Raw genomic sequence first — 25082 nt, forward strand, 5'->3', positions numbered from 1 at the left:
TACACCAAATTTATTTAGGCACTCTCCAAGTGTCTGCACTATTAGAATGACTGCTATAGTAGGCTTTCTTGTACAGTCAGGGAAGTCAGTAAGAGCTATAGTCCTAGTCAGCTTGTGTTTGAATTCTCTGCCACACATTAGCTATGAGACCTTGGGCAAGTCTCAAACCTTCCGTGTCTCAGTTTCCTAATCTGTAATATAGGGATTTTAACAGTACCTATTCCTTATAAAGATGGTTGTGAAGATTAAAAAGTTCATACATGTAAACCTTACACAACAGTACAATGGTGTTTTTATGAGGTAGACACTGCAAAATGGAGCTAGTTCTAAAATATATGAGAATCCCAATGGTATCAAAAAATGTCTAAAATATATCTCAATACTTCCACAGTCTAAGACATGGTTCACTCCCCCTTGCTAGAGGATAGTAGCCTTTCCTTGTCTGGAGACCAGGCAGCTGCCTCCTAATGGTATACCTGTCATGATGATACATGCCTTCCTCAAGACCTGCCCTCCCACCCACCGTGGCTTCTATTCCAATAACCAAGGTCAGCTCATCATTACCTGACTAGAAAAGTACTGTCCCTACTTCAACAGGAAAGCAAATATTTACTACTAAAGAGCTACAGGACCTGGCTAATATGTACTGACAGAAACCAGAAGAGCATGCTCAAGAATAGATCTTGAAGATGCTAAAACAGGGGATGCAGAATAAAACTGGATAAAAAACAATGTCCTGCAACCTAGGATTTAAGGTACTGGCAAGGACACCTAAAGCCAGTCCTAACATACAGCTGAAATGGCTTGTTCATGCTTGGAAAAAGAATATGTTTACAGTAAATAGGGTAGAAATAGAGAATGCCCTGGCATGATACTGAAAAGGGAGTCAATAGGCTCTAAAAGGTGGGCATGCTAAAATGGACGTATTACATGAGACTAGAAAATCCCCCACCTGACCATGTTCCCCAGAAGGGCCCAGAACACTAGGCTATAAGGTACACACTAGTGAGGCAGTGTTGAAGAGCTCAGTGGTAGCTGCCTCTATAGGTCAGTGTTGATGGTAGGAGAGGCTGCCAAGAACAAGGCTCTTTAGCATCAATGGAGATGACAGCATTCTAGAATTGTAGAGGCCAGGTGGTTAGCATTTAACCATCAGAAGCGAAGTGGTCATTATCTGCATAACGGACAGCTAAGTTGTAACGGCACTGATCTATAAGCACCTTTAACAATGGCTATCCACCCAGCTGGAGATTACATTGCCCAGCTTTCCTTGCAACTCTGGGTAGCCATGTGCCAAACAACCCGATCAAAACGTAGGCAGAAGACCCAAATAGGCATTTTTCCAAAGAAAACATACAGATTACTAACAGGAACGTGAAAAGTTGCTTAACATCACTAATTATTAGAGAAATGCAAATCAAAACACCATGAGATATCACTTCACACCTGTCAGAATGGCTATCATCAAAAAGTGTACAAATAACAAGTGTTGGTGAGGATGTGGAGAAAAGGGAACCCTTGTGCACTGTTTAAGACTATAAATTGGTGCAGCCACTATGGAAAACACTACAGAGGTTCCTCAAAAAACTAAAAATAGAACTACCATATGATCCAGCAATTCCACTCCTGGCTACGTAACCGAGAAAAACAAAAACACTAATTCGAAAAGATACATGCACCCCGATGTTCACAGCAGCACTATTTACAACAGCCAAGATATGGAAGCAGCCCAAGTGTCCATCAACAGATGAATGGCCTGTTGTTATACAAAGAGACATATATATACACACACACACACACACACACACAATGGAATATTATCCATAAAAAAGAATAAAATTCTGCCATTTGCAACAATACGCAGGGACCTAGAGAGTTTTACATTAGTGAAATAAGTCAGACAGGGAAAGACAAATACTGTACGTTATCACTTATATGTGGAATCTAAAAAATACAACAAATGAATGTATATACCAAAACAAAAAGAGACTCACAGATATAGAAAACAAACTAGTGTATACCACTAGGGAGAGGGAAGGGAGGATGGGCAAGATAGTGTTATGGGATTAAGAGATAAAAACTACTGTGAATAAAATGGATAAGTGAAAGGATATATTGTACAGCACAGGGAATTATAGCCATCTCTCAGTAATAACTTTAATCTATAAAAATACTGAATCACTATGCTGTAACTAACCTGTAACCTGAAACTAATATATTATAAATCAACTATAATTTTTAAAACAACAGAGAACATATCCATCACCCCCAAAAAGTTCCCTTGTGGCCCCCCTTCCTAGTCAATCCACCAGAAATAAACATTGATGGATTTTGGCCCCCTGTCAGTATAAATTAGTTTTCTTATAATAGAATGTAATATAAACGTAAGTATACAGTAGGTATTGTTTTGTGCCTTGCTTCCTCAGGATTTTCTAAATAGACAATCATGTCATCTGCAAATAAAGACAATTTTGCTTCTTTCTTTCCAGTATGATGCTTTTTCTTCCTTTACTGGACTGGCTAGGACCTCCAGTCAACATGGAATAGAGGGCTTCCCTGGTGGCGCAGTGGTTGAGAGTCCGCCTGCCGATGCAGGGGACACGGGTTCGTGCCTCGGTCCGGGAAGATCCCACATGGCGTGGAGCAGCTGGGCCCGTAAGCCATGGCTGCTGAACCTGCACATCCGGAGCCTGTGCTCCGCAACGGGGGAGGCCACAACAGTGAGAGGCCTGCGTACCGCAAAAAAAAAAAAAAAAAAAAAAAACATGGAATAGAAGTTGTGCAAATGGATATCTTTGTTTTGTTCCCAACTGTAGGGAGAGAACTTTTCAATACCTCACTATTAAGTATTTTTTTATAGGAAGGAAATTTCCTTCTTTTCCTAGTTTTCTCTAAGGATTTTTAACAGGTATTCAATTTTTGTCACAATTGTTTTTAGGCATCTACTGGAATGACAGTCCTTTAATCTGTTATAGTGAATTTCACTGATTGATTTTTTTTATATATATATGATAAATTCACCTTGCATTTCTCAGACAAATTTCACTTTGTCATAGTGTATTAAAATCTATTTCACACATTGTTGGTTTTGACTTCTAAATATTTTGTTATAAGGAATATGGGTTTGTATTTACTTTTCTTGTAATGTTCTTGTCTGATTTTGGTATCAGGATTATGGAAGCTTCATAAAATGAGTGGGGAAGTGTACTATCTTCTATTTTGGAGAAAAAAGTATAATATTGGTATTATTTGTACCTTGTAAGTTTAAGACAAATCACTAGTGAAGTTCCTTGCAGGAAATTCTTAAATTGGGAACTCAATTTCTTTAATGGACATAGGATTCATCAGATTTTCTATTTCTTCCTGTATCAGTTTTGGTAAATTGCGTTTTTCAAGGAATGCATCCATTCATTTAGGCTATCAGTTTTACTGGCATAAAGTTATAAATAATTATTTCTTTATTATTCTTTTAAGGTCTGCAGGATCAGTAGTGATATTGCCTCTTCCATTCCTGATATTGATAATTTGTGTTTTCCAGCTTTTTTTTCTTGGTAAGCCTTGTCAATTTTATCAATTTTATTAGTCTTTTCAGAAAACTAACTTCAGACTTTGTTGATCTTCTTTGTTATTTGTCTATGTTCTATTTCGTTGATTTCTAGTCCTATTCTTATTGTTTACTTTTTTCTGTCTATTTTCAGATTAGTTTACTCCTGTTTGTCTATCTTCTTAAAATAGAAGCAAAGGGCATCAGTTTTACCTCTTTCTTCTCTTCTAATATAGGCATTTAATATAAATTTCCCTCAAAGGACTGCTTTAGATATATTTCACAAATGTTTTTGTTATGTTTTCAGTATTATTCTGTTCAAAATGTTTTCTAATTGCCCTTGTGATTTCTCTTGGATCCAGAGGTTACCTAGGTATGTGTTGTCTAATTTCAAAACACTTGAAGATTTTCCTATTGTATTTTTATTGATTTTTAAATTTAATACCAGTGCAATCAAAGAACACACTCTATTTAATTTTGTCCATCTACTTCTATAGGTCCAGTTTAAGTATTCTATAATTTAAAAGCTAAAACAAAGGCGAATAATCTGCTAATGATTGCCTCATCAAAACTAGTGCATTAATTTCAATTTTACATCAGCTGTTTATTGTAACCTCATTTCATCCATTTCCCTATTCTATATTTTCTGTTATTCTTATAAGAAATAAGAGTTATACAAGTATAATCTAAAACAGAGGTTAATACCTTAAGAAAATTTTAAAAACTAAAAAAAAAGATTAAGAAAATGTAGTCAGTTTCAAATTAACTATCCTGGTTATTGTTAGATGCGAAATATATTCTAAACACAACGGTAAAAGATACAACATATGGGGCCTCCCTGGTGGCGCAGTGGTTGAGAGTCCGCCTGCCGATGCAGGGGATACGGGTTCGTGCCCCGGTCTGGGAGGATCCCATATGCCGCGGAGCGGCTGGGCCCGTGAGCCATGGCCACTGGGCCTGCGCGTCCGGAGCCTGTGCTCCGCAACGGGAGAGGCCACAACAGTGAGAGGCCCGCATACCGCAAAAAGAAAAAAAAAAAAAAAAAGATACAACATATGGAAGCAATCACTACTGAGGCATAAGTTTCCAAAATCAAATGTTTTCTAGAAACACACACACACACACACACACACACACACACACACACTCACACACTCACCATGTAAGACCTATCGCCAATATAGTTGAATTCTAGACTGGTTTCTACTGAAGCTTTTGTGGATGACTGAGGAATTAGACTACAAATACCTTTACTTAACTGCATTTCATCAGGCAATCTTACCTTAAAGTACATTCCACTTCCATTTCAGAATGTGTAGACAAAACACGGAAAATGTATTTGTCAACTAATAAAGAGAAACTATCTCCAGGATTCAACCAGTGCCATAGATTTGTCTTCAATGGTAAGAGCTGGCTCTTCTCAGAAGACTGATAAAAGCATGGATTTGTATGTATCTAACAAATTAAAGAAAAAGAATACAGTGATGTAGTAACTCAAAATCATGACAAAAATACAACTAAATATGAACTGATTCAAAATTTGTGTCAAAACAATTCTAAGTATAAATTTACACCTAAAAGTCTAATAAATCTGGCACTTCTAAGTATCATAATTGTTATCTAAACATAAAAAAATAGTTGTAATATACCTCCCATTTCTCTAGGAATCAAAGAAAAAAGCAAAGTTATCAATTAACTGTTTAAAAGATACTTCTATTTTGTTTGAGAGATGACTGGACATTAGAAACAGAAACATGAAAAATAATTATCAGTATGGAAACTGAGTCCCCCAATTTTGATATCCAAAATTCACTACTCCCTTGAAAATTCTCTTCTGCTTATTTTCCCCTAATAATTTCTTACTATGATTAAAAAATGAGAAACTATGGGAAGGAAATTCTTTTTTTTTTTTTTTTGCAATACACGGGCCTCTCACTGCTGTGGCCTCTCCCGTTGCGGAGCACAGGCTCCGGACGCGCAGGCTCAGCGGCCATGGCTCACGTACCCAGCCGCTCCGCGTCATGTGGGATCTTCCCCAACCGGGGCACAAACCCGCGTCCCCTGCATCGGCAGGCGGACTCTCAACCACTGCGCCACCAGGGAAGCCGGAGAAGGAAATTCTTGATCAAATTTCTCAAGCAAACAACATACCTTTTTTCTTTACTCCTCACAGAGGAATCTTCTTATTTTGTTTAAATGAAATTCCCCTCTGAAGATCATCATCCATATTCAAATTGCAAGAGGTAAATATATCTCAATGTCAAAACTATTACAATATCCCCTATTTTGATTATGTTTCCACTGATTACCTCATGTTAGCAAAGATAATGAGAGTTGCCTCCATAATTAATATCTATTGAAAGGCATCTTAAAAATTTTAACTAAAATCAAGCTGAGTTTAGCCATCTCCAGAATAGCCTTCTTGTCATCTAAACCATTGGGTCTTTTAATAAGCTTTAGCATATACCAAAGCAATCCACATTAATGCAGATCTTTTAAAAGAATTTTACATAGAGCAACTCCCCCTACCACCCATTCATCTGTCTACTTCATCAGTTTAAATGACATTTTTTTTCTAGAGACATCAACCATCTTTCCATTTATAGTAAGGTAAATGTCACCCTGAGATTGGACATATGCCAAACATTCTCAGTTTTTCTATTTATACTTCATTAAAGTATCTTGAGATACAACTAAATTTTCACACATCAAAACCTTTTCTGATCCCAACCATTTAATATATCTATAGGGGTTAAGATATGTTTTATTCACCCTGAGTTTGAACACACTAGAAATGAGTATAAATTCAGTAGGTAAAAACTTCTGTTCCTACTGTAAAAAGTATTCATTATGGAAAAACTAAGGAAGCTTGTAACAGTCCTCTTTTTAATGTATTTTGAAATTCTAGAAATGCATCAGTATTTTTTTTACCCCTCAAAAATTTTCTTTTCATTGGAAAACTTGGTTTTAAAATTTTTATTAAATATAGTTACTTTCATATTTTAAAAATCTCAATCATTTACAGAATATAAACTAAGTAAGACATAAACAAGTCTAGAATATTGTTATAAAACATGAAGCAAATAATGTTGTTAAGTTAGGTAGATTATTTTGCATTATAATTTATTTTTCATTTGTTTTTATTTCTTAAAATGCCTATTTCTATGGAAAAAGAATAGGGTATTTCAAGCGTAAATACAAGATATTCTGATTTAGTTTCAATTATATATTAAAACACACCAAAATATCCACAAACTTTTACTGAACATCTACAACATTCTTTCATTCCATTCAAATGTCAAGCCCCAGATCATTTACCTCTGAAGTATCCCGAGTCCATCTCTCTTTAGCATTTGCGGTCACTGCCCTAGTTCAAGCTCTTACCCACTGCTTGCATTTCTTGCTTGTGCTAACATCCCATCAAGTCTCCCTGATTTCCTTTACCTCACTGCTTCCTAAGTTATTTTTTTACATTTCCCTACATAAGGCCTCTGATGCTTCTCCAATATAAGCAAAGCATAGCAGTGAACGCTCTTCATAAATCTACAGTGGTTTGCAACCTCATCTCCCACCTTCATACACCAAAATCTTCACCCTATACATACAACCTTTGATCCAATCATTGAGACCAACTCAAAAATGCTCTTTTGTTTACTACAGCCTCAGTAATGTCTTATCCCACCCCACCTTTCTGCTTGAACTATTGGAACCAGTCCCTATCAGTTCAAAGATAGTCATCTGATAAATCACCACTAGACTCCAAGGTCCATGGGTGCAGATAACTACCTAACACAGTTCTAACAGTCTATGATTAAAATGACTACAGAAGTCTCTAGCAGCAGGAAGAATCTATGATATTTCAACTGTCAGTCATTACTGAATAATCTCAGGAACGGTTCCAAATAGTGTACTATAAGAAGTGAGGCTTGAAGTCTAATGTACTTAATAAAAATGCTACCTGTTGAGTCACTTAAATAGAGTCACCCCTAAAACTGTTTAATTGCATTGTCTATAAGATATCATATTAAATGATTTTTAAAAACTATAATCGGTACAATTAGGTAAACTAAATTTTAAACAGAATCCACTTTCATCTGCTAAAAAGCTCCTGGTAGCAAGCAGCTCAGCACATGAGCTTACTGGCTTTCAAAATACCAAGAAAATCACAAAAGTAACTTTAGTTGTCACTTCACATGACTTCTTCTGATCAAATACCATAATATACTTTTTTAAAAAATATATTTATTTATTTTCATTGGATGACTTGAATAATATATATGTATCTTTTATACAGAAGGCTCTTATTAGTCATCCATTTTATGCACATCAGTGTACACATGTCAATCCCAATCGCCCAATTCATCACACCCCCACCCCCACCACCCACCGCTTTCCCCCCTTGGTGTCCATACGTTTGTTCTCTACATCTGTGTCTCAATTTCTGCCCTGCAAACCAGTTCATCTGTACCATTTTTCTAGGTTCCACATATGTGCATTAATATACGATATTTGTTTTTCTCTTTCTGACTTACTTCACTCTGTATGACAGTCTCTAGATCCATCCATGCCTCAACAAATGACCCAATTTCGTTCCTTTTTATGGCTGAGTAATACACCATTGTATATATGTACCACATCTTCATTATCCATTCATCTGTCGATGGGCATTTAGGTTGCTTCCATGAACTGGCTATTGTAAATAGTGCTGCAATGAACATTGGGGTGCATGTGTCTTTTTGAATTACGGTTTTCTCTGGGTATATGCCCAGTAGTGGGATTGCTGGGTCATATGGTAATTCTATTTTTAGTTTTTTAAGGAACCTCCATACTGTTCTCCATAGTGGCTGTATCAATCTACATTCCCACCAACAGTGCAAGAGTGTTCCCTTTTCTCCACACCCTCTCCAGCATTTGCTGTTTGTAGATTTTCTGATGATGCCCATTCTAACTGCTGTGAGGTGATACCTCATTGTTGTTTTGATTTGCATTTCTCTAATAATTAGTGATGTTGAGCAGCTTTTCATGTGCTTCTTGGCCAACTGTATGTCTTCTTTGGAGAAATGTCTATTTAGGTCTTCTGCTCATTTTTGGATTGGGTTGTTTGTTTTTTTAATATTGAGCTCCATGAGCTGTTTATATATTTTGGAGATTAATCCTTTGTCCATTGATTCATTTGCAAATATTTTCTCCCATTCTGAGGGTTGTCTTTTCGTCTTGTTTATGATTTCCTTTGCTGTATAAAAGCTTTTAAGTTTCATTAGGTCCCATTTGTTTATTTTTGTTTTTATTTCCATTACTCTAGGAGGTGGATCAAAAGAGATCTTGCTGTGATTTATGTCAAACAGTGTTCTTCCTATGTTTTCCTCTAAGAGTTTTATAGTGTCTGGTCTTACATTTAGGTCTCTAATCCATTTTGAGTTTATTTTTGTGTATGGTGTTAGGGAGTGTTCTAATTTCATTCTTTTACATGTAACTGTCCAGTTTTCCCAGCACCACTTACTGAAGAGACTGTCTTTTCTCCATTGTATGTCCTTGACTCCTTTGTCATAGATTAGTTGACCATAGGTGCGTGGGTTTATCTCTGGGCTTTCTATCTTATTCCATTGATCTATGTTTCTGTTTTTGTGCCAGTACCATATTGTCTTGATTACTGTAGCTTTATAGTATAGTCTGAAGCCAGGGAGTCTGATTCCTCCAGCTCCATGTTTTTCCCTCAAGACCGCTTTGGCTATTCAGGGTCTTTTGTGTCTCCATACAAATTTTAAGATTTTTTGTTCTAGTTCCATAAAAATTGCCATTGGTAATTTGATAGGGATTGCATTGAATCTGTAGATTGCTTTGGGTAGTATAGTCATTTTCACAATATTGATTCTTCTAATCCAAGAACATACCATAATATACTTTTAAATTAACCACAGAATCATGGAATTTGGGAAAAGGAACCAAAAACTACTTAGCTAAATTAGGAAAGAAAATGACTACATTTTAGAAGCTAAACCATCCAAACAGTACATTTAACCAAGGCCTGGGGCAGGCCTGTGAGACTAATACAGAATAGGGAATGTTAAAGCAAAAGCTGCCAGGAAAATAAGCATTGTTACCTACATGCTCAAATTAAAGAAAAAGAAAAAAAAGACAATTCTGAAAGCTGCAATGAATATAATCTATCTAGTTCTGGCAATTAAAATTCATGAGGATCTGGCCTTAACTCCTTCCTGGGTGTTTCTGCAATTGGAAACATTTCTATTTCCTTTAAGTCTGTGTTAAAAGAAAGCAGTAAAATAAAATTTGGAGAGAAAGGGTAGAAGTAGAAATTAAAATCAGAGGCTATATAAATTTGGCAGGCAATTATTTCATTGGTCAGTCATTCTATAAACTATATTAATATAAAGTTTTATAAACAAGATAGCATAACAATGGAGATGCAATGTAATTTATTCAACATCATATTCCTAAAAAGAGCTGTGAATGTTTGATTTTTTTTTAAGTTATAATTGAAATGTAATGTTTAGAAACCTTTCATTATGTTATCAGCCATCCCTAACTTATCTCTCAATGTGGCTCTCTGGCATATGGCTAGAGCTTTTGAGTGTTTTTGCATGTTGCTGGGCTTGGAAATGTTCCCTGTTACTCCTCAGCCTTTAAAGTGAAGCCTCCCCTTCCTCGGGTATATGCCATGGTCACCAGTGAGGAATGGTGGGTAGCAGGAAGGACAAGAGTCAAAACAGGAATATACGTATCTTCTGCCTGAACCCTGAATATTCTCTAAATGAGGTTTCCTTCTTATAAGCTAAGAGAAGACCATGTTCTTATTCATGAGTATTTTAAAGATTCAAATGAATCTCTAAACAATATTAAATAATGATATAGTCCTAAGTTTATAAAAGCTAAGATGTTAAATACAAAGGCATAAAATTGTAAGAGAAGAAAAGGTAAAATACTTAAGAAAGGAAAATGATTACATGTCTTTAAAAACACATCACAAACCCAAAGTCAAGAAAAGTCAGTTTGAGTATTTTTTCCTCAGCTGAAAGCACTTAATATTTAAATGATAGGTGGTTAAATATTAGGCATTTAGCAAATCATCCACAAAGAAAGTGGACCACTCTGTGTGGTCCGTGATCATCTTTTTCTTTTCCTAAAAATGTTCATATAGGAGATCCCAAAACTAAGAGCAAAAATGACATCCCAAGAAATATGATGTTCGCTCCTAAAACTCACATCTAAATAAATATTACTCATTGAGTAAGCTTTTAAAAAAATCTATGTCAAACTATGTACACTCCAACTAAAAAGCCACACATACAAGAAGTCCAAAAGGTTGTTTCTTAAAAGTTATAAAATAGACTAAAATTTACCAATATTTATAAAAAAGGAGAAGACAGACACAACATTTGGAATGAAAACAATGATATAAGTACACATAAAACTTTTGAAAAACAATAGAATACTATAAATACTTTATTCTAATATATGTGTAAACATGGCCCAAACTGACAACTGTCTTAAAGAATACATACAAAACTGACTTTTAAAAAGAGAATTGGAAAAAGCAGCCCTGTTATTCCATGTCACCAGAAGAGAAACATCAAGAACTCCGAGAGTTCCTTTATGTAGAAGTCTCAGCCTGCCCCATAGGGGAGGCAACCTGGTTCCCAGCAGTATGTGACCAGGTGATACTCAAAATGCATTAATGGATTCAGGGAGCAAGAAACCAAGTATTTCTGTCACAGAGGAAAAGCTTGATTTACAAGGTTTTTACTGAGAAGAGGCCTTCAAGATGGAGGAGGAGTAAGACGTGGAGATCACCTTCCTCCCCACAATTACATCAGAAAAACATCTAAATGTGGAACAACTCCTACAGAACACCTAGTGAACTCTGGCAGAAGACCTCAGACCTCCCAAAAGGCAAGAAACTCCCCACATACATGGGTAGGGCAAAAGAAAAAACAAACAGAGACAAAAGAATAGGGATGGGACCTGCACCTCTGGGAGGGAGCTGTGAAGGAGGAAAAGTTTCCACACACTAGGAAGGCCTTCGTGGGCGGAGACGGGGGGCGGGGGGTGGGGTGGCAGGGGGGAAGCTCTGGAGCCATGGAGGAGAACGCAGCAACAGGCGTGCAGAGGGCAAAGCAGAGAGATTCCCGCACAGAGGATCGCTGCCGACCAGCACTCACCAGCCTGAGAGGCTTGTCTGCTCACCCGCCAGGACGGGCGGGGGCTGGGAGCTGAGGCTTGGGCTTCGGAGGTCAGATCCCAGGGAGAGGACCGGGGTTGGCTGCGTGAACACAGCCTGAAGGAGGCCAGTGCACCACAGCTAGCCGGGAGGGAGTCCGGGAAAAAGTCTGGACCTGCCACAGGGGCAAAAGACCATTGTTTCAGGATGCGCGAGGAGAGGGCATTCAGAGCACCGCCTAAATGAGCTCCAGAGATGGGCACGAGCCGCGGCTATCAGCATGGACACCAGAGAAGGGCATGAGACGCTAAGGCTGCTGCTGCAGCCACCAAAAAGCCTGTGTGCAAGCACAGGTCACTCTCCACAACTCCTCTCCTGGAAGCCTGTGCAGCCCACCACTGCCAGGGTCAAATGATCCAAGGACAACTCCCCAGGAGAACACATGGCACGCCTCAGGCTGGTGCAATGTCATACCTGCTTCTGCTGCCACAGGCTCGCCCCACATTCCATACCCCTCCCTCCCCTTGGCCTCAGTGAGCCAGAGCCCCCTAATCAGCTACTCCTTTAACCCCATCCTGTCTGGGTGGGGAACAGACACCCTCAGGCGACCTACATGCAGAAGCGGGGCCAAATCCAAAGATGAATCCCAGGAGCTGTGGGAACAAAGAAGAGAAAGGGAAATCTCTCCCAGCAGCCTGAGGAGCAGTGGATTAAATCTCGACAATCAACTTGATGTACCCTGCATCTGTGGAATACCTGAATAGACAACAAATCATCCCAAATTGAGGAGGTGGACTTTGGGAGCAACTGTAGACGTGGGGTTTGCTTTCTGCATCTAATTTGTTTCCGGTTTTATGTTTACATTAGTTTTGTATTCAGAGTTTATTATCATTGGTAGATGTGTTTATTGACTTGGTTGCTCTCTTCCTTTTTTAATATATATATGTTTTTCCTTTTTTTCTTTTTGTAAGGGTGTATGTATATGCTCCTTTGTGTGATTTTGTCTGTATAGCTTTGCTTTTACCATTTGTCCTAGGGTTTTCTCTGTTTTTGTTTTGTTTTGTTTTTTGTATAGTTTTAAGCACTTGTTATCATTGGTGGATTTGCTTTTTGGTTTGCCTGCACTCTTCTTTCTTTTTTTTATTACTTTAAAATTTTTATTTTTAATAATTAAAAAATGTTTTATTTTAATATCTTTATTTTATTCCTTCCTTCCTCCCTCACTCGCTCCCTCCCTCCCTTCCTTCCTTCCTTCCTGTGCTCCGGCCAGGTGTCAGGCCTGGGCCTCTAAGGTGGCAGAGCCAAGTTCAGCACATTGGTCGACCAGAGACCTCCAAGCCCCACATAATATCAAACAGCAAAACCTCTCTCAGAGATCTCCATCTCAACACTAAAACCCAGCTCCACTCAACGACCAGCAAGCTGCATTGCTGGACACCCTATGCCAAACAACTAGCAAGACAGGAACACAACCCACCCATTAGCAGAGAGGCTGTCTAAAATCATAATAAGGTCACAGATACCCCAAAACACACCACTGGACGCGGTCCTGCCCACCAGAGAGACAAGATCCAGCCTCACCCACCAGAACACAGACACTAGTCCCTTCTACCAGGAAGCCTACACAAGCCACTGAACCAACCTTAGCCACTACGGGCAGACACCAAAAACAAGAGGAACTACGAACCAGCAGGCTGCGAAAAGGAGACCATAAACACAGTAAGGTAAGCAAAATGAGAAGACAGAGAAATACACAGCAGGTCAAGGAGCAAGGTAAAAACCCACCAGACCAAACAAATGAAGAGGAAATAGGCAGTCTACCTGAAAAAGTATTCAGAGTAATGATAGTAAAAATTATCCAAAATCTTGGAAATACAATGGAGAAAATACAAAAAAACGTTTAACAAAGACCTAGAAGAACTACAGAGCAAAAAAACAATGATGAACAACACAATAAATGAAATTAAAAATTCTCTAGAAGGAATCAATAGCAGAATAACTGAGGCAGAAAAACGGATAAGTGACCTGGAAGATAAAACAGTGGAACTAACTACCACAGAGCAGAATAAAGAAAAAAGGAAGAAAAGAATTGAGGACAGTCTCAGAGACCTCTGGGACAACATTAAATGCACCAACATTTGAATTATAGGGGTCCCAGAAGAAGAAGAGAAAAACAAAGGGACTGAGAAAATATTTGAAGAGATTATAGTTGAAAACTTCCCTAATATGGTAAAGGAAATAGTTAACAAATCCATGAAGCACAGAGACTCCCATAGAGGACAAATCCAAGGAGAAACATGCCAAGACACATATTAATCAAACTATCAAAAATTAAATACAAAGAAAAAATATTAAAAGCAGCAAGGGAAAAACAACAAATAACATACAAGGGAATCTCCATAAGGTTAACAGCTGATCTTTCAGCAGAAACTCTGCAAGCCAGAAGCGAGTGGCAGGACATACGGAAAGTGATGAAAGTGAAAAACCTACAGCTAAGATTATTCTACCGAGCAAGGATCTCATTCAGATTCGACGGAGGAATTAAAACCTTTATAGAAAAGCAAAAGCCAAGAGAATTCAGCACCACCAAACCAGCTTTACAACAAATGCTAAAAGAACTTCTCCAGGCAGGAAACACAAGAGAAGGAAAAGACCTACAAAAACAAACCCAAAACAATTAAGAAAATGGTAACAGGAACACACATATTGATAATTACCTTAAATGTAAATGGATTAAACGCTCCAACCAAAAGACTGGCTGAATGGATACAAAAACAAGACCCATATAGATGCTGTCTACAAGAGACCCAATTCAGAAGAGGGACACATAGAGACTGAAAGTGAGAGGATGGAAAAAGATACTCCATGCAAATGGAAATCACAAGAAAGCTGGAGTAGCAATTCTCATATCAGACAAAATAGACTTTAAAATAAAGATTATTACAAGAGACAAAGAGGGACACTGCATAATGATCAAGTGATCAATCCAAGATGATGATATAACAATTCTAAATATTTATGCACCCAACATAGGAGCACCTCAATACATAAGGCAAATACTAACAGCCATAAAAGGGGAAATCGACAGTAACACAATCATAGTACGGGACTTTAACACCCCACTTTCACCAATGGACAGATCATCCAAAATGAAAATAAATAAGGAAACACAAGCTTTAAATGATACATTAAATAAGATGGACTTAATTGATACTTATAGGCCATTCCATCCAAAAACAACAAAATACACTTTCTTCTCAAGTGCTCATGGAACATTCTCCAGGATAGATCATATCTTGGGTCACAAATCATGCCTTGGTAAATTAAAGAAAATTGAAATCATATCAAGTATCTTTTCCGACCACAATGCTATGAGACTAGATATCAATTACAGGAAAATATCTGTATAAAATACAAACACGTGGAAGTTAAACAATACACTACTAAATAACCAAGAGAACACTGAAGAAATCAAAGAGGAAATCAAAACATACCTAGAGACAAATGACAATGAAAACACGAAGACCCAAAACCTATGGGATGCAGCAAAAGCAGTTTTAACAGGGACATTCAGAGCAATACAATCCTACCTCAAGAAACATCTCCAATAAACAACCTAACCTTACACCTAAAGCAATTAGAGAAAGGGGAACAAACAAACAAACAAAAAACCCAAAGGTAGCAGAAGGAAAGAAATCATAAAAATCAGATCAGAAATAAATGAAAAAGAAATGAAGAAAACAACTGCAAAGATCAATAAACCTAAAAGCTCGTTCTTTGAGAAGATAAACAAAATTGATAAACCATTAGCCAGACTCAACAAGATAAAAAGGGAGAAGACTCAAATCAACAGAATTAGAAATGAAAAAGGAGAAGTAACAACTGACACTGCAGATATACAAAGGATCATGAGAGATTACTTCAACCAACTATATGCCTAAAATGCACAACTGGAAAAAATCGACAAATTCTTAGAAAAGCACAACTTTCTGAGACTGAACCAGGAAGAAATAGAAAATATAAACAGACCAATCACAAGCACTGAAATTGAGACTGTAATTAAAAAATCTTCCAACAAACAAAAACTGAGGACCAGATAGGTTCACAGGCAAATTCTATCAAACATTTAGAGAAGAACTAACACCTACCCTTCGCAAACTCTTCCAAAATATAGCAGAGGGAGGAACACTACCAAACTCATTCTACGAGGCCACCATCACCCTAACGCCGAAACTAGACAAAGATGTCACAAAGAAAGAAAATTACAGGCCAATATCACTGATGAACATCGATGAAAAAACCCTCAACAAAATACTAGCAAACAGAATCCAACAGTACATTAAAAGGATCACACACCATGATCAAGTGGGGTTTATCCCAGGAATTCAAGGATTCTTCAATATACACAAATCAGTCAGTGTGATAACCATATTAATGAATTGAAGGAGGAAAAACGATATGATCATCTCAATAGATGCAGGAAAAGCTTTTGACAAAATTCAACACCCATTTATGATAAAAACCCTCCAGAAAGTAGGCATAGAGGGAACTTACCTCAACATAATAAAGGCCATATATGACAAACCCACAGTCAACATCGTTTTCAATGGTGACAAACTGAAACCATTTCCCCCAAGATCAGGAAAAAGACAAGGTTGTCCACTATCACCACTATTATTCAACATAGTTTTGGAGGTTTTAGCCACAGCAATCAGAGAAGAAAGAGAAATAAAAGGAATCCAAATTGGAAAAGAAGAAGTAAAGTTGTCACTGTTTACAGATGACATGATACTATACATAGAGAATCCTAAAGATGCTACCAGAAACCTACTAGAGCTAATCAATTAATTTGGTAAAGTCGCAGGATACAAATTAATGCAAGAAATTTCTTGCATTCCTATACACTAATGATGAAAAATCTGAAAGAGAAATTAAGGAAACACTCCCATTTACGACTGCAACAAAAGAATAAAATACCTAGGAATAAACCTACATAAGGAGACAAGACCTGTATGCAGAAAAAAATAAGACACTGATAAAAGAAATTAAATATGATATAAACAGATGGAGAGATATACCATGTTCTTGGATTAGAAGAATCAACATTGTGAAAATGACTATACTACCCAAAGCAATCTACAGATTCAATGCAATCCCTATCAAACTACCACTGGCATTTTTCACAGAACTAGAACAGAAAATTTCACAATTTGTATGGAAACACAAAAGACCCCAAATAGCCAAAGCAATCTTGTGAAAGAAAAACGGAGCTGGAGGAATCAGGCTTCCTGACTTCAGACTATACTACAAAGCTACAATAACCAAGGCAGTATGGTACTGGCACAAAAACAGAAACATAGATCAATGGAACAGGATAGAAAGCCCAGAGATAAACCCATGCACATATGGTCACCTTATTTTTGATAAAGGAGGCAAGAATATATAATGGAGAAAAGAGAGCCTCTTCAGTAAATGGTGCTGGGAAAACTGGACAGCTATATGTAAAAGAATGAAATTAGAACACTCCCTAACACCATGCACAAAAATAAACTCAAAATGGATTAAAGACCTAAATGTAAGGCCAGACACCATCAAACTCTTAAAGGAAAACATAGGCAGAACACTCTATGGCATAATTCACAGCAAGATCCTTTTTGACCCACCTCCTAGAGAAATGGAAATAAAAGCAAAAATAAACAAAATGAAACTTAATGAAACTTAAAAGCTTTTGCACAGCAAAGGAAACCATAAACAAGACCAAAAGACAACCCTCAGAATGGGAGAAAATATTTGCAAGTGAAGCACTGACAAAGGATTAATCTCCATAATTTACAATCAGCTCATGAAGCTCAATATCCAAAAAAACAAACAACCCAATCCAAAAATGAGCAGAAGACCTAAATAGACATTTCTCCAAAGAAGATACACAGATTGCCAAAAACACATGAAAGGATGCTCAACAACACTAACCATTAGAGAAATGCAAATCAAAACTACAATGAGATATGAGATTCAAAAAATCTAGAAACAATAAATGCTGGAGAGGGTGTGGAGAAAACACTCTTGCACTGTTGGGGGGAATGTAAATTGATACAGCCACTATGGAGAACAGTATGAAGGTTCCTTAAAAAACTAAAAATAGAACTACCATGTGACCCAGCAATCCCACTGCTGGGCATATACCCTGAGAAAACCATAATTCAAAAAGAGTTATGTACCACAATGTTCATTACAGCTCTATTTACAATAGCCAGCACATGGAAGCAACCTAAGTGTCCATCAACAGATGAATGGATAAAGAAGATGTGGCACATATATACAATGGAATATTACTCAGCCATAAAAAGGAACAAAACTGAGTTGTCTGTAGTGAGATGGATGGACCTAGAGTCTGTCATACAGAGTGAAGTCAGTCAGAAAGAGAAAAACAAATACCGTATGGTAACAAATATATATGGAATCTAAAAAAAAAAAAGAAAGAAAGAAAGAAAAAAAGAAAAAAAAATGGTCAGAAGAACCTAGGGGCAAGACCGGAATAAAGATGCAGACCTACTAGAGAATGGACTTGAGGATACAGGGAGGGGGAAGGGTAAGCTGTGACAAAGTGAGAGTGTGGCATGGACATATATACACTACCAAACGTAAAACCGATAGCTAGTGGGAAGCAGCCTCATAGCACAGGGAGATCAGCTCGGTGCTTTGTGACCACCTAGAGGGGTGAGATAGGGAGGGTGGGAGGGAGGGAGATGCAAGAGGGAAGAGATATGAGGACATATGTATATGTATAACTGATTCACTTTGTTATATAGCAGAAACTAACACACCATTGTAAAGCAATTATACTCCAATAAAGATGTCAAAAAAAAAAGAAATGGTGCAAAGGATGCATTATCCCTGAAGGACTAGAACTAAAATACAAATAAATTTTCTATAGCTTTCTACTGGAATTATCATTAAATATTAAACAAAGATTGATGTATACCGAAAAAAAGAGCTCCTCTTATTTTGTGTTTTTTTAATTTGGAAAGCATTTTTTTTAAACAAAATGAGTTGTGGAAAAGCTATTTTAGTATTTTATAGCTATTTTACAAGTGTACCCATAATTTCATGGGAAGCAAAACAATCACAACTCAGAAATGTCATTTTGCAATAGAAAAGATACAATCACCCAAAGCCGCATATTTTGAGAATCAATACCAAATGGCAAAAAATACGTTTCTTTTAGTTTATACACAGATCAGAACTACTCTCTCAATCATCCAAGAACCAAAGAGTAAGTTTTTATTAAAATGAAATAAAAGCATTGACAGCTATGAATTCACCCTGATGACATAAGTAACCACTGGTGATACAGTCATTTACAAAGAACATCATCATTTTGCCTTTAGAATGCATTTTCTCCCTGCTGATACCAGACCGTACATCAAATTTAAACGACACACAAAAAAGCTAACATCATCTCCCCATGAGCTAATATTATCTCTTCATGCACTATTTCCAAGAATTGCTAAGAGCTAGAGCCTTTTCTAAAGGGAAATATTAGAGCAGGAAAAAAAGACAAATTCATCCAATTTAAAAGTCCAAATTAGTTACTGCCCTAATTGCATTCATCTATCATTGTCAAAGCTACTTTTTTATTTACTTAGATTTCTAATTTGAGGGAAAGGAAAAAAAGATTTAATTACTTAAAGTGGAGTATACAGCATACAGAAGGGATCATCAAAACAAAATATCTGCTATATTTATTTATATAATTTTACAAAGTTTTTTAAACTAAAACTTCTCTCTCAACACTTTATTACAGTTGTATATATAATTTGCTTTAGCAGACCAAATAATTTGTGATTGACTAGAACAGAGAATAAGTGATATTTAGCACACATTATGATAAAATGAATAAACTGGAAGTTATTTGTCCATCTCATACTCATTATTTCTAATCTTAAACTTCCATTAACAAAGTCAGTGTTAGAATTCCTCTAAACTTCTCTAAATTGCACCTTGAAGGTGCAGCTACAATAAGATGCTGATTAAATAAATAAATCTATTTCAAGGGGATGGGTATTTTATTGAAACTATATTAATATAAACAAGAAATCAAGCATTACATTAAGCAAAGAACCCACACATACATCACTAAGTCCAAGAAGCAGCTTTCCTTCAACTAATATAATGTGAATTTCATAATTCTTGGAATAAAATTCAAAACCCAATTAAATATTTTTCTAAAAGAGCAATCAAATTCTAGTACTAGAACTGCACATTTCCTTAAAAAAAACATTTTTTATGTCTTCCAGTGTTTGGTAGTTCGGCATTACAGAAATAACTGCAATATACTGTACTATTCTTTACCCTTTTTTCATGTTATAAATATTCCATAATAATTTTTTAGAGACATAATACACGTAAGATATTATGTGTGGACCCACCACCCAGTTTAAGAATATTACCATTACCTTTGATGTTACCAGTGAGTCTTTACCTAACCACTCTCTTCTCAGTTTCCTCAGATGTAATTATCCTGATTTTTGTGTTTATCACTTCCTTGATTTTCTTTATGGTTTTACCACCTATGTTTATGACCCTGAATATATTGCTTACTTTGTAGGATTTTTAATCTTACATAAATGAAGCCACACTGTAAATATTCTTCCAATGCTTGCTTTCATCATTCAGTATTATGTTCCTGATTTTAATCCATGCTTTCTCAGCTTTCACAGTAATGTATCTTCACTGTTGTACTACATTTCATTAAATGAATATATCACAATATATTTATTGATTTTACTGTTGGTGGAAATTTATGTTGCTTCTAGCGTTTTGCTATCATATAAACAATTTTGTTCTTCAGGCTCTTGTACATATCTATTGGTACCTGTGTGTGCGTGAGGTCTGCTTGCAGGGAATACAAGCCTTCATCTTTAGGAAATAGCGTCAAGCTATTTTCCAAAGTGGCTGCACCGTCTAAGTTCCCAGCCACAGCTCATAACTATTCCACTGGTTCTACTACTCCCCCAACATTTAAAATTGTTAGACTTTTCATTTTTGCCAATCTGTTGGGTGTGGAACCGTATCTCATTGTGGTTTCATTTATTTCTCCATCTAATAAGAAGGCTGAGCACCTGCTTTTCATGTTTACTAGCCAGTCAGGTTTCCACTTCTGCAATGTGCCACTCAAATCTTCAGCCCATTTTTCTATTGGATTATCTTCTTCTCATTGACTGAAAGCATTTGCTATAAATTTTGGATATCATTCCTTTGTCAATTATATGTGTTTTACGTATCTTCTCCCTGCTGTATTTTTCATTTTCATTATAGTGTCTTTTGATCAGCAAAGGTTCTTAATTTTAATGTAATTGGCTTTTTTTCAATCTTTCTTTTACAGTTTCTGCTTTTTATATCTTATTTAAAAACCTTTCCCTACTCTAAGGTCATAAAGGTTTTATCCTACGTTATCTTCTAACAGTTTTACAGTTTGGACTTTGACATTAATCTATCTGGAATTGATTTTTGTGTATGGTTTGAGGTAGGGGTCTAATTATTTTTTTTATTTTTTTGCCCAAACAAACAACAAACCGTCCCAGTACCATTTACTGATAAAAACTTCTCTTCTCCATTTATATGCAATGCCAGCTCTGGCCCAAATCAAATTCCCACATACAAAAGCCTGAATCTAAGATTGCTTTCAGTTCTAAAGTTCTACTCAACTGAAGGCACTAAAACGTCTTGTGAAGATAAGTTGAAACAATTAGTTTTAACTTCAAGAATTTTTTTAAAGAAGAGAACGTGGCAAAAGAATCCTGACTTGGAAAATGTGATGGAAAAAAAAAAAAGTACTGCAGAGGGTTCAAAGAACCTGAGTTCTAATTCTCATTTAACAACTTGCTGACTATGTAGAATTAGACATTCTAAGTTGTCAAAAATAATAGTACCAAGAAAAGGGTAAAAACACTTACCTTTTTCCCATGTGTATAAGGTCACTTACTAAAAGTTCATAAAATTATACTAAACAATATTTAAAAGATAAATATAAACAAAGGTATAGTTTAAATAAAATGTTACCATCCCAAATGTTAGTTTTAAAAGTCTATAATCTAATGTGGAATGTTTGCTCTAACTTCTAATTTTGTATCTACCACAGTTTGGTGCTCAAAAGACACTTGTTGACTTATAACACAATCTAATTAAAGACCAAGCAAGGTAAAGAATGTTTTCTAAAAGGTGTCTTCTTTGTTTGAACATTGTTAAACACCCATACAGAAATCTGACCCACTTCATAAGGGATAAAGTTTAACCTGAAGAAAGAATTTTCCATTAATATAATCACCTTTAAGTATATTTATTTTATATTATCAATACTCCTTTAAATAGTCACAGGAGTTCAAAATACACCTGAATACTTTTCATCCAAGTATAGACATGACTCCAATTAAGCATCTCTATTAAGCCAATTTGGAAAATACGCTAGGTACAGAAATCTATTGAAACAAGCCTATAACACTTAAGTGACTTTGGCTGCTAACCCATCCCCCAAAAGCCAACCATTACACAGTTATGGACTTTCTTATAGAATCTTATTTGTAATACCTACTCATGAACAAAATCATAATGTACACATGAACTGGCAGTCGCCTTTCATTAAGATTCTAACTACATAAATGTGGCACTGCCCCCATGGGAAAAAAAAAGTAGCTTAAATAGTTTAGATCTTTATCTCCCAATTATCTTCTGGCAATAAGAAAAACATATTCCGACATTAATTCCCTATTTTCATAACCTTAAAGATAAGCCCCTCCAAGCAGGAGCTGGAAACACATGAGAGAGAAAATGTTAAAATAAATCACTAACAACATATTTACCGGTTTGATTCGAAGCTGACCACCCACCACTTCAAGAATGGCATGTCTTCTGGACACTCTCTTATCTGTTATCTACAGGAGAAAAAAAATTAAAATTTCAAACACAGCCACCTGCCTAAAAAACAACAACAACAACAACAAACCCCACAGCAATGTTTCTGAAATCATTAGGCTAGATATGAAATCTATTATTCATTCAACAACTGTATATTGAAATGACTGTCCTTACTGAACAAATAACGAAACAACTCAGAGATTAAGGGACCCGCCCAAAGTCACAGAAAAATAAACAGTGAAGCAGAGACTCAAGGTTGGAAACTAACGGATCCCAAAACCTTTCATGATGGTTTCCATTCAAGACAGACATTTAGTGGGGATTCTTATCAATAAAATTCATAAAATGAGAAAAAAATCTATATAATATGTACTTATCAGGAAGCATTCCAAATACAGATAAGTTAAATTATGTTATAATGACAGAAGGTCTCAAAAACCAGCCGTCTGGTAAATGTAAAAGGTAAGACTACAAGCTTTGGGGTCAAGCAGACGCAGGTCAGGCAGACCTGCGTTTGAGCTCAGGGCCATTAGCAGTAGTTAAGAGAACAGGAAGGTAGGAGAGGGAGCAGTGAAAACCAAGTATTTACAGTGAAGAAAAAAATTTTAATTATATATTTTCTTCCTGTTTTGAGCCAACACTGTTCTACTTACTCCCACAATCACTTCCGCACACCAAAGTTTAAAAATTGGGGACTTCCCTGGTGGCGCAGTGGATAAGACTCCACGCTCCCAATGCAGGGGGCCTGGGTTCAATCCCTGGTCAGGGAACTAGATCCCATATACATGCCGCAACTAAGAGTTCACATGCCACAACTAAGGAGCCTGCCTGCCGCAACTAAGACCTGGTGCAACCAAATAAATAATTTTTTTTTTTTTTTTTTTTTTTTTTTTTTGCGGTATGCGGGCCTCTCACTGTTGTGGCCTCTCCCGTTGCAGAGCACAGGCTGCGGACGCGCAGGCCCAGCGGCCATGGCTCACGGGCATAGCCGCTCCGCGGCATGTGGGTTCTTCCCAGACCGGGGCACGAACCGGTGTCCCCTGCATCGGCAGGCGGACTCTCAACCACTGCGCCACCAGGGAAGCCCATAAATAAATACTTAAAAAAATAATAATAATAAAAATGAATTGCAACCTTCACTTCTGCACTTTCTATCTCTCCTCTCCACAATTAAAAAAAAAATCGTTTGCACTTTCAATGTTGAAATTGCCAATCAAGCCTTCCCTGCATGGCTATTAACAGAACAGTTAAGATTACCTTTGTAATTTGTGACTTTATGTAATGAAAACATTTTAATCACCAATTCTACTTAGCACCATAATTATCCAGCCTACCTCCTCATTACCTTAGTATCTATCACTTCATCTCTGACCTTATCCACACCAGGACCAAACTTATCAGAAAAAGCAGACTGTAGCAAAGCCTAAATTCAAGTAAACCCATTAAGTTCTACAAAAACTTGCAAATATATGAAACTTCCAGGAATCAGTACTCCTTTTTTTAGCCAACGACTAATTCCACACTTAAGGCTGTGACTATACAAAAACAGTAACATCAAGCATCGCAGTGGAATAAGTTCCACATAGTGAATATTCCGCACAGCTACAGTGGATTTTTCGAACATTTTCTAAAATAAAATATCTTAAGGGTAGCCTATTTAAAATATATCCACTATTAGCCACAATGGCTATTTCAGAAAATTAAATATAAACTAGTAGCCTATTCAATCAGAAAAGAGAGGATAGAAATTTGGAGGTTCCTATATTCCTCCCATAATGTGCCTTAGTGGGCCCCAAACAGCAGTTATCTAACAATCCACTTTACCATTTGCATAGAACTTTCACTTAAATATTGAGCTTCACCCTAATACTGTCATAGCTATTATTCACATTTTACATATTTGGAAGCTGAAAGTCCAGAGAATTTAAGTTGCTTGTGCAGGTCACTCTTCAAGCAGGTAGGACTCCAAATCCATACTTATTAACAAAAATAAATACCTGAGAAAAACAGTCATATATTACTCTACGCCTACACGTAATCATTCAGAAGTAGTTTCAAGAACTGCAAATTATTCTGTGGTGAGGAGTAAGAAGTTTCTATTTATAACTTGGAGAGTAACATCTCATTGTTAACTTCAATAATACAAATTGATTTTCTAACCAACAGAGTAAGAAACCGTCCAATATAAAACCATGACATATAAAGGATGGTTCCTGTAATAGTCCGGCTTGGGTTTCTTTCTTTTTCAAACCATATTTTTGCAGGAAGCAATAATATAAAAGTATAATGTGACCTCTAGTGGACACATGTTTCCTCAACAATGTAATTTCATCACAAGCTGTGCATTTCTATAGTACCCACAAAAGTGTTTTAAAGAGTCTTTGAAATTAACATCATTCAGGCATTTAGCTATACCTGTCCCTTTTAAACCACACCTCTAAATAATAA

The 25082-nt window shown here is 36.6% G+C and overlaps 1 protein-coding gene across 2 annotated transcripts in view; it reads right to left on the minus strand.

Moving 5' to 3' along the window:
* The window catches only part of APLF (aprataxin and PNKP like factor), a 92729-nt gene that overhangs the window by 53443 nt on the left and 14204 nt on the right, over nucleotides 1-25082 (minus strand). The window contains exons 2-3 of one of the 2 annotated variants that reach the window (XM_081253495.1): nucleotides 22580-22651; nucleotides 4827-4999 (exon numbers count right to left, since the gene is read on the minus strand). In XM_081253495.1, coding sequence (XP_081109621.1) covers nucleotides 4827-4999; nucleotides 22580-22651 — 245 coding nt within the window. The remainder of the gene's footprint in view (nucleotides 1-4826; nucleotides 5000-22579; nucleotides 22652-25082) is intronic. The other variant, XM_081253496.1, reaches the window with a different exon arrangement.

Source organism: Mesoplodon bidens, assembly GCF_964165515.1.
Source record: "Mesoplodon bidens genome assembly, chromosome: 14".
Classification (NCBI taxonomy): Eukaryota; Metazoa; Chordata; class Mammalia; order Artiodactyla; family Ziphiidae; genus Mesoplodon; species Mesoplodon bidens.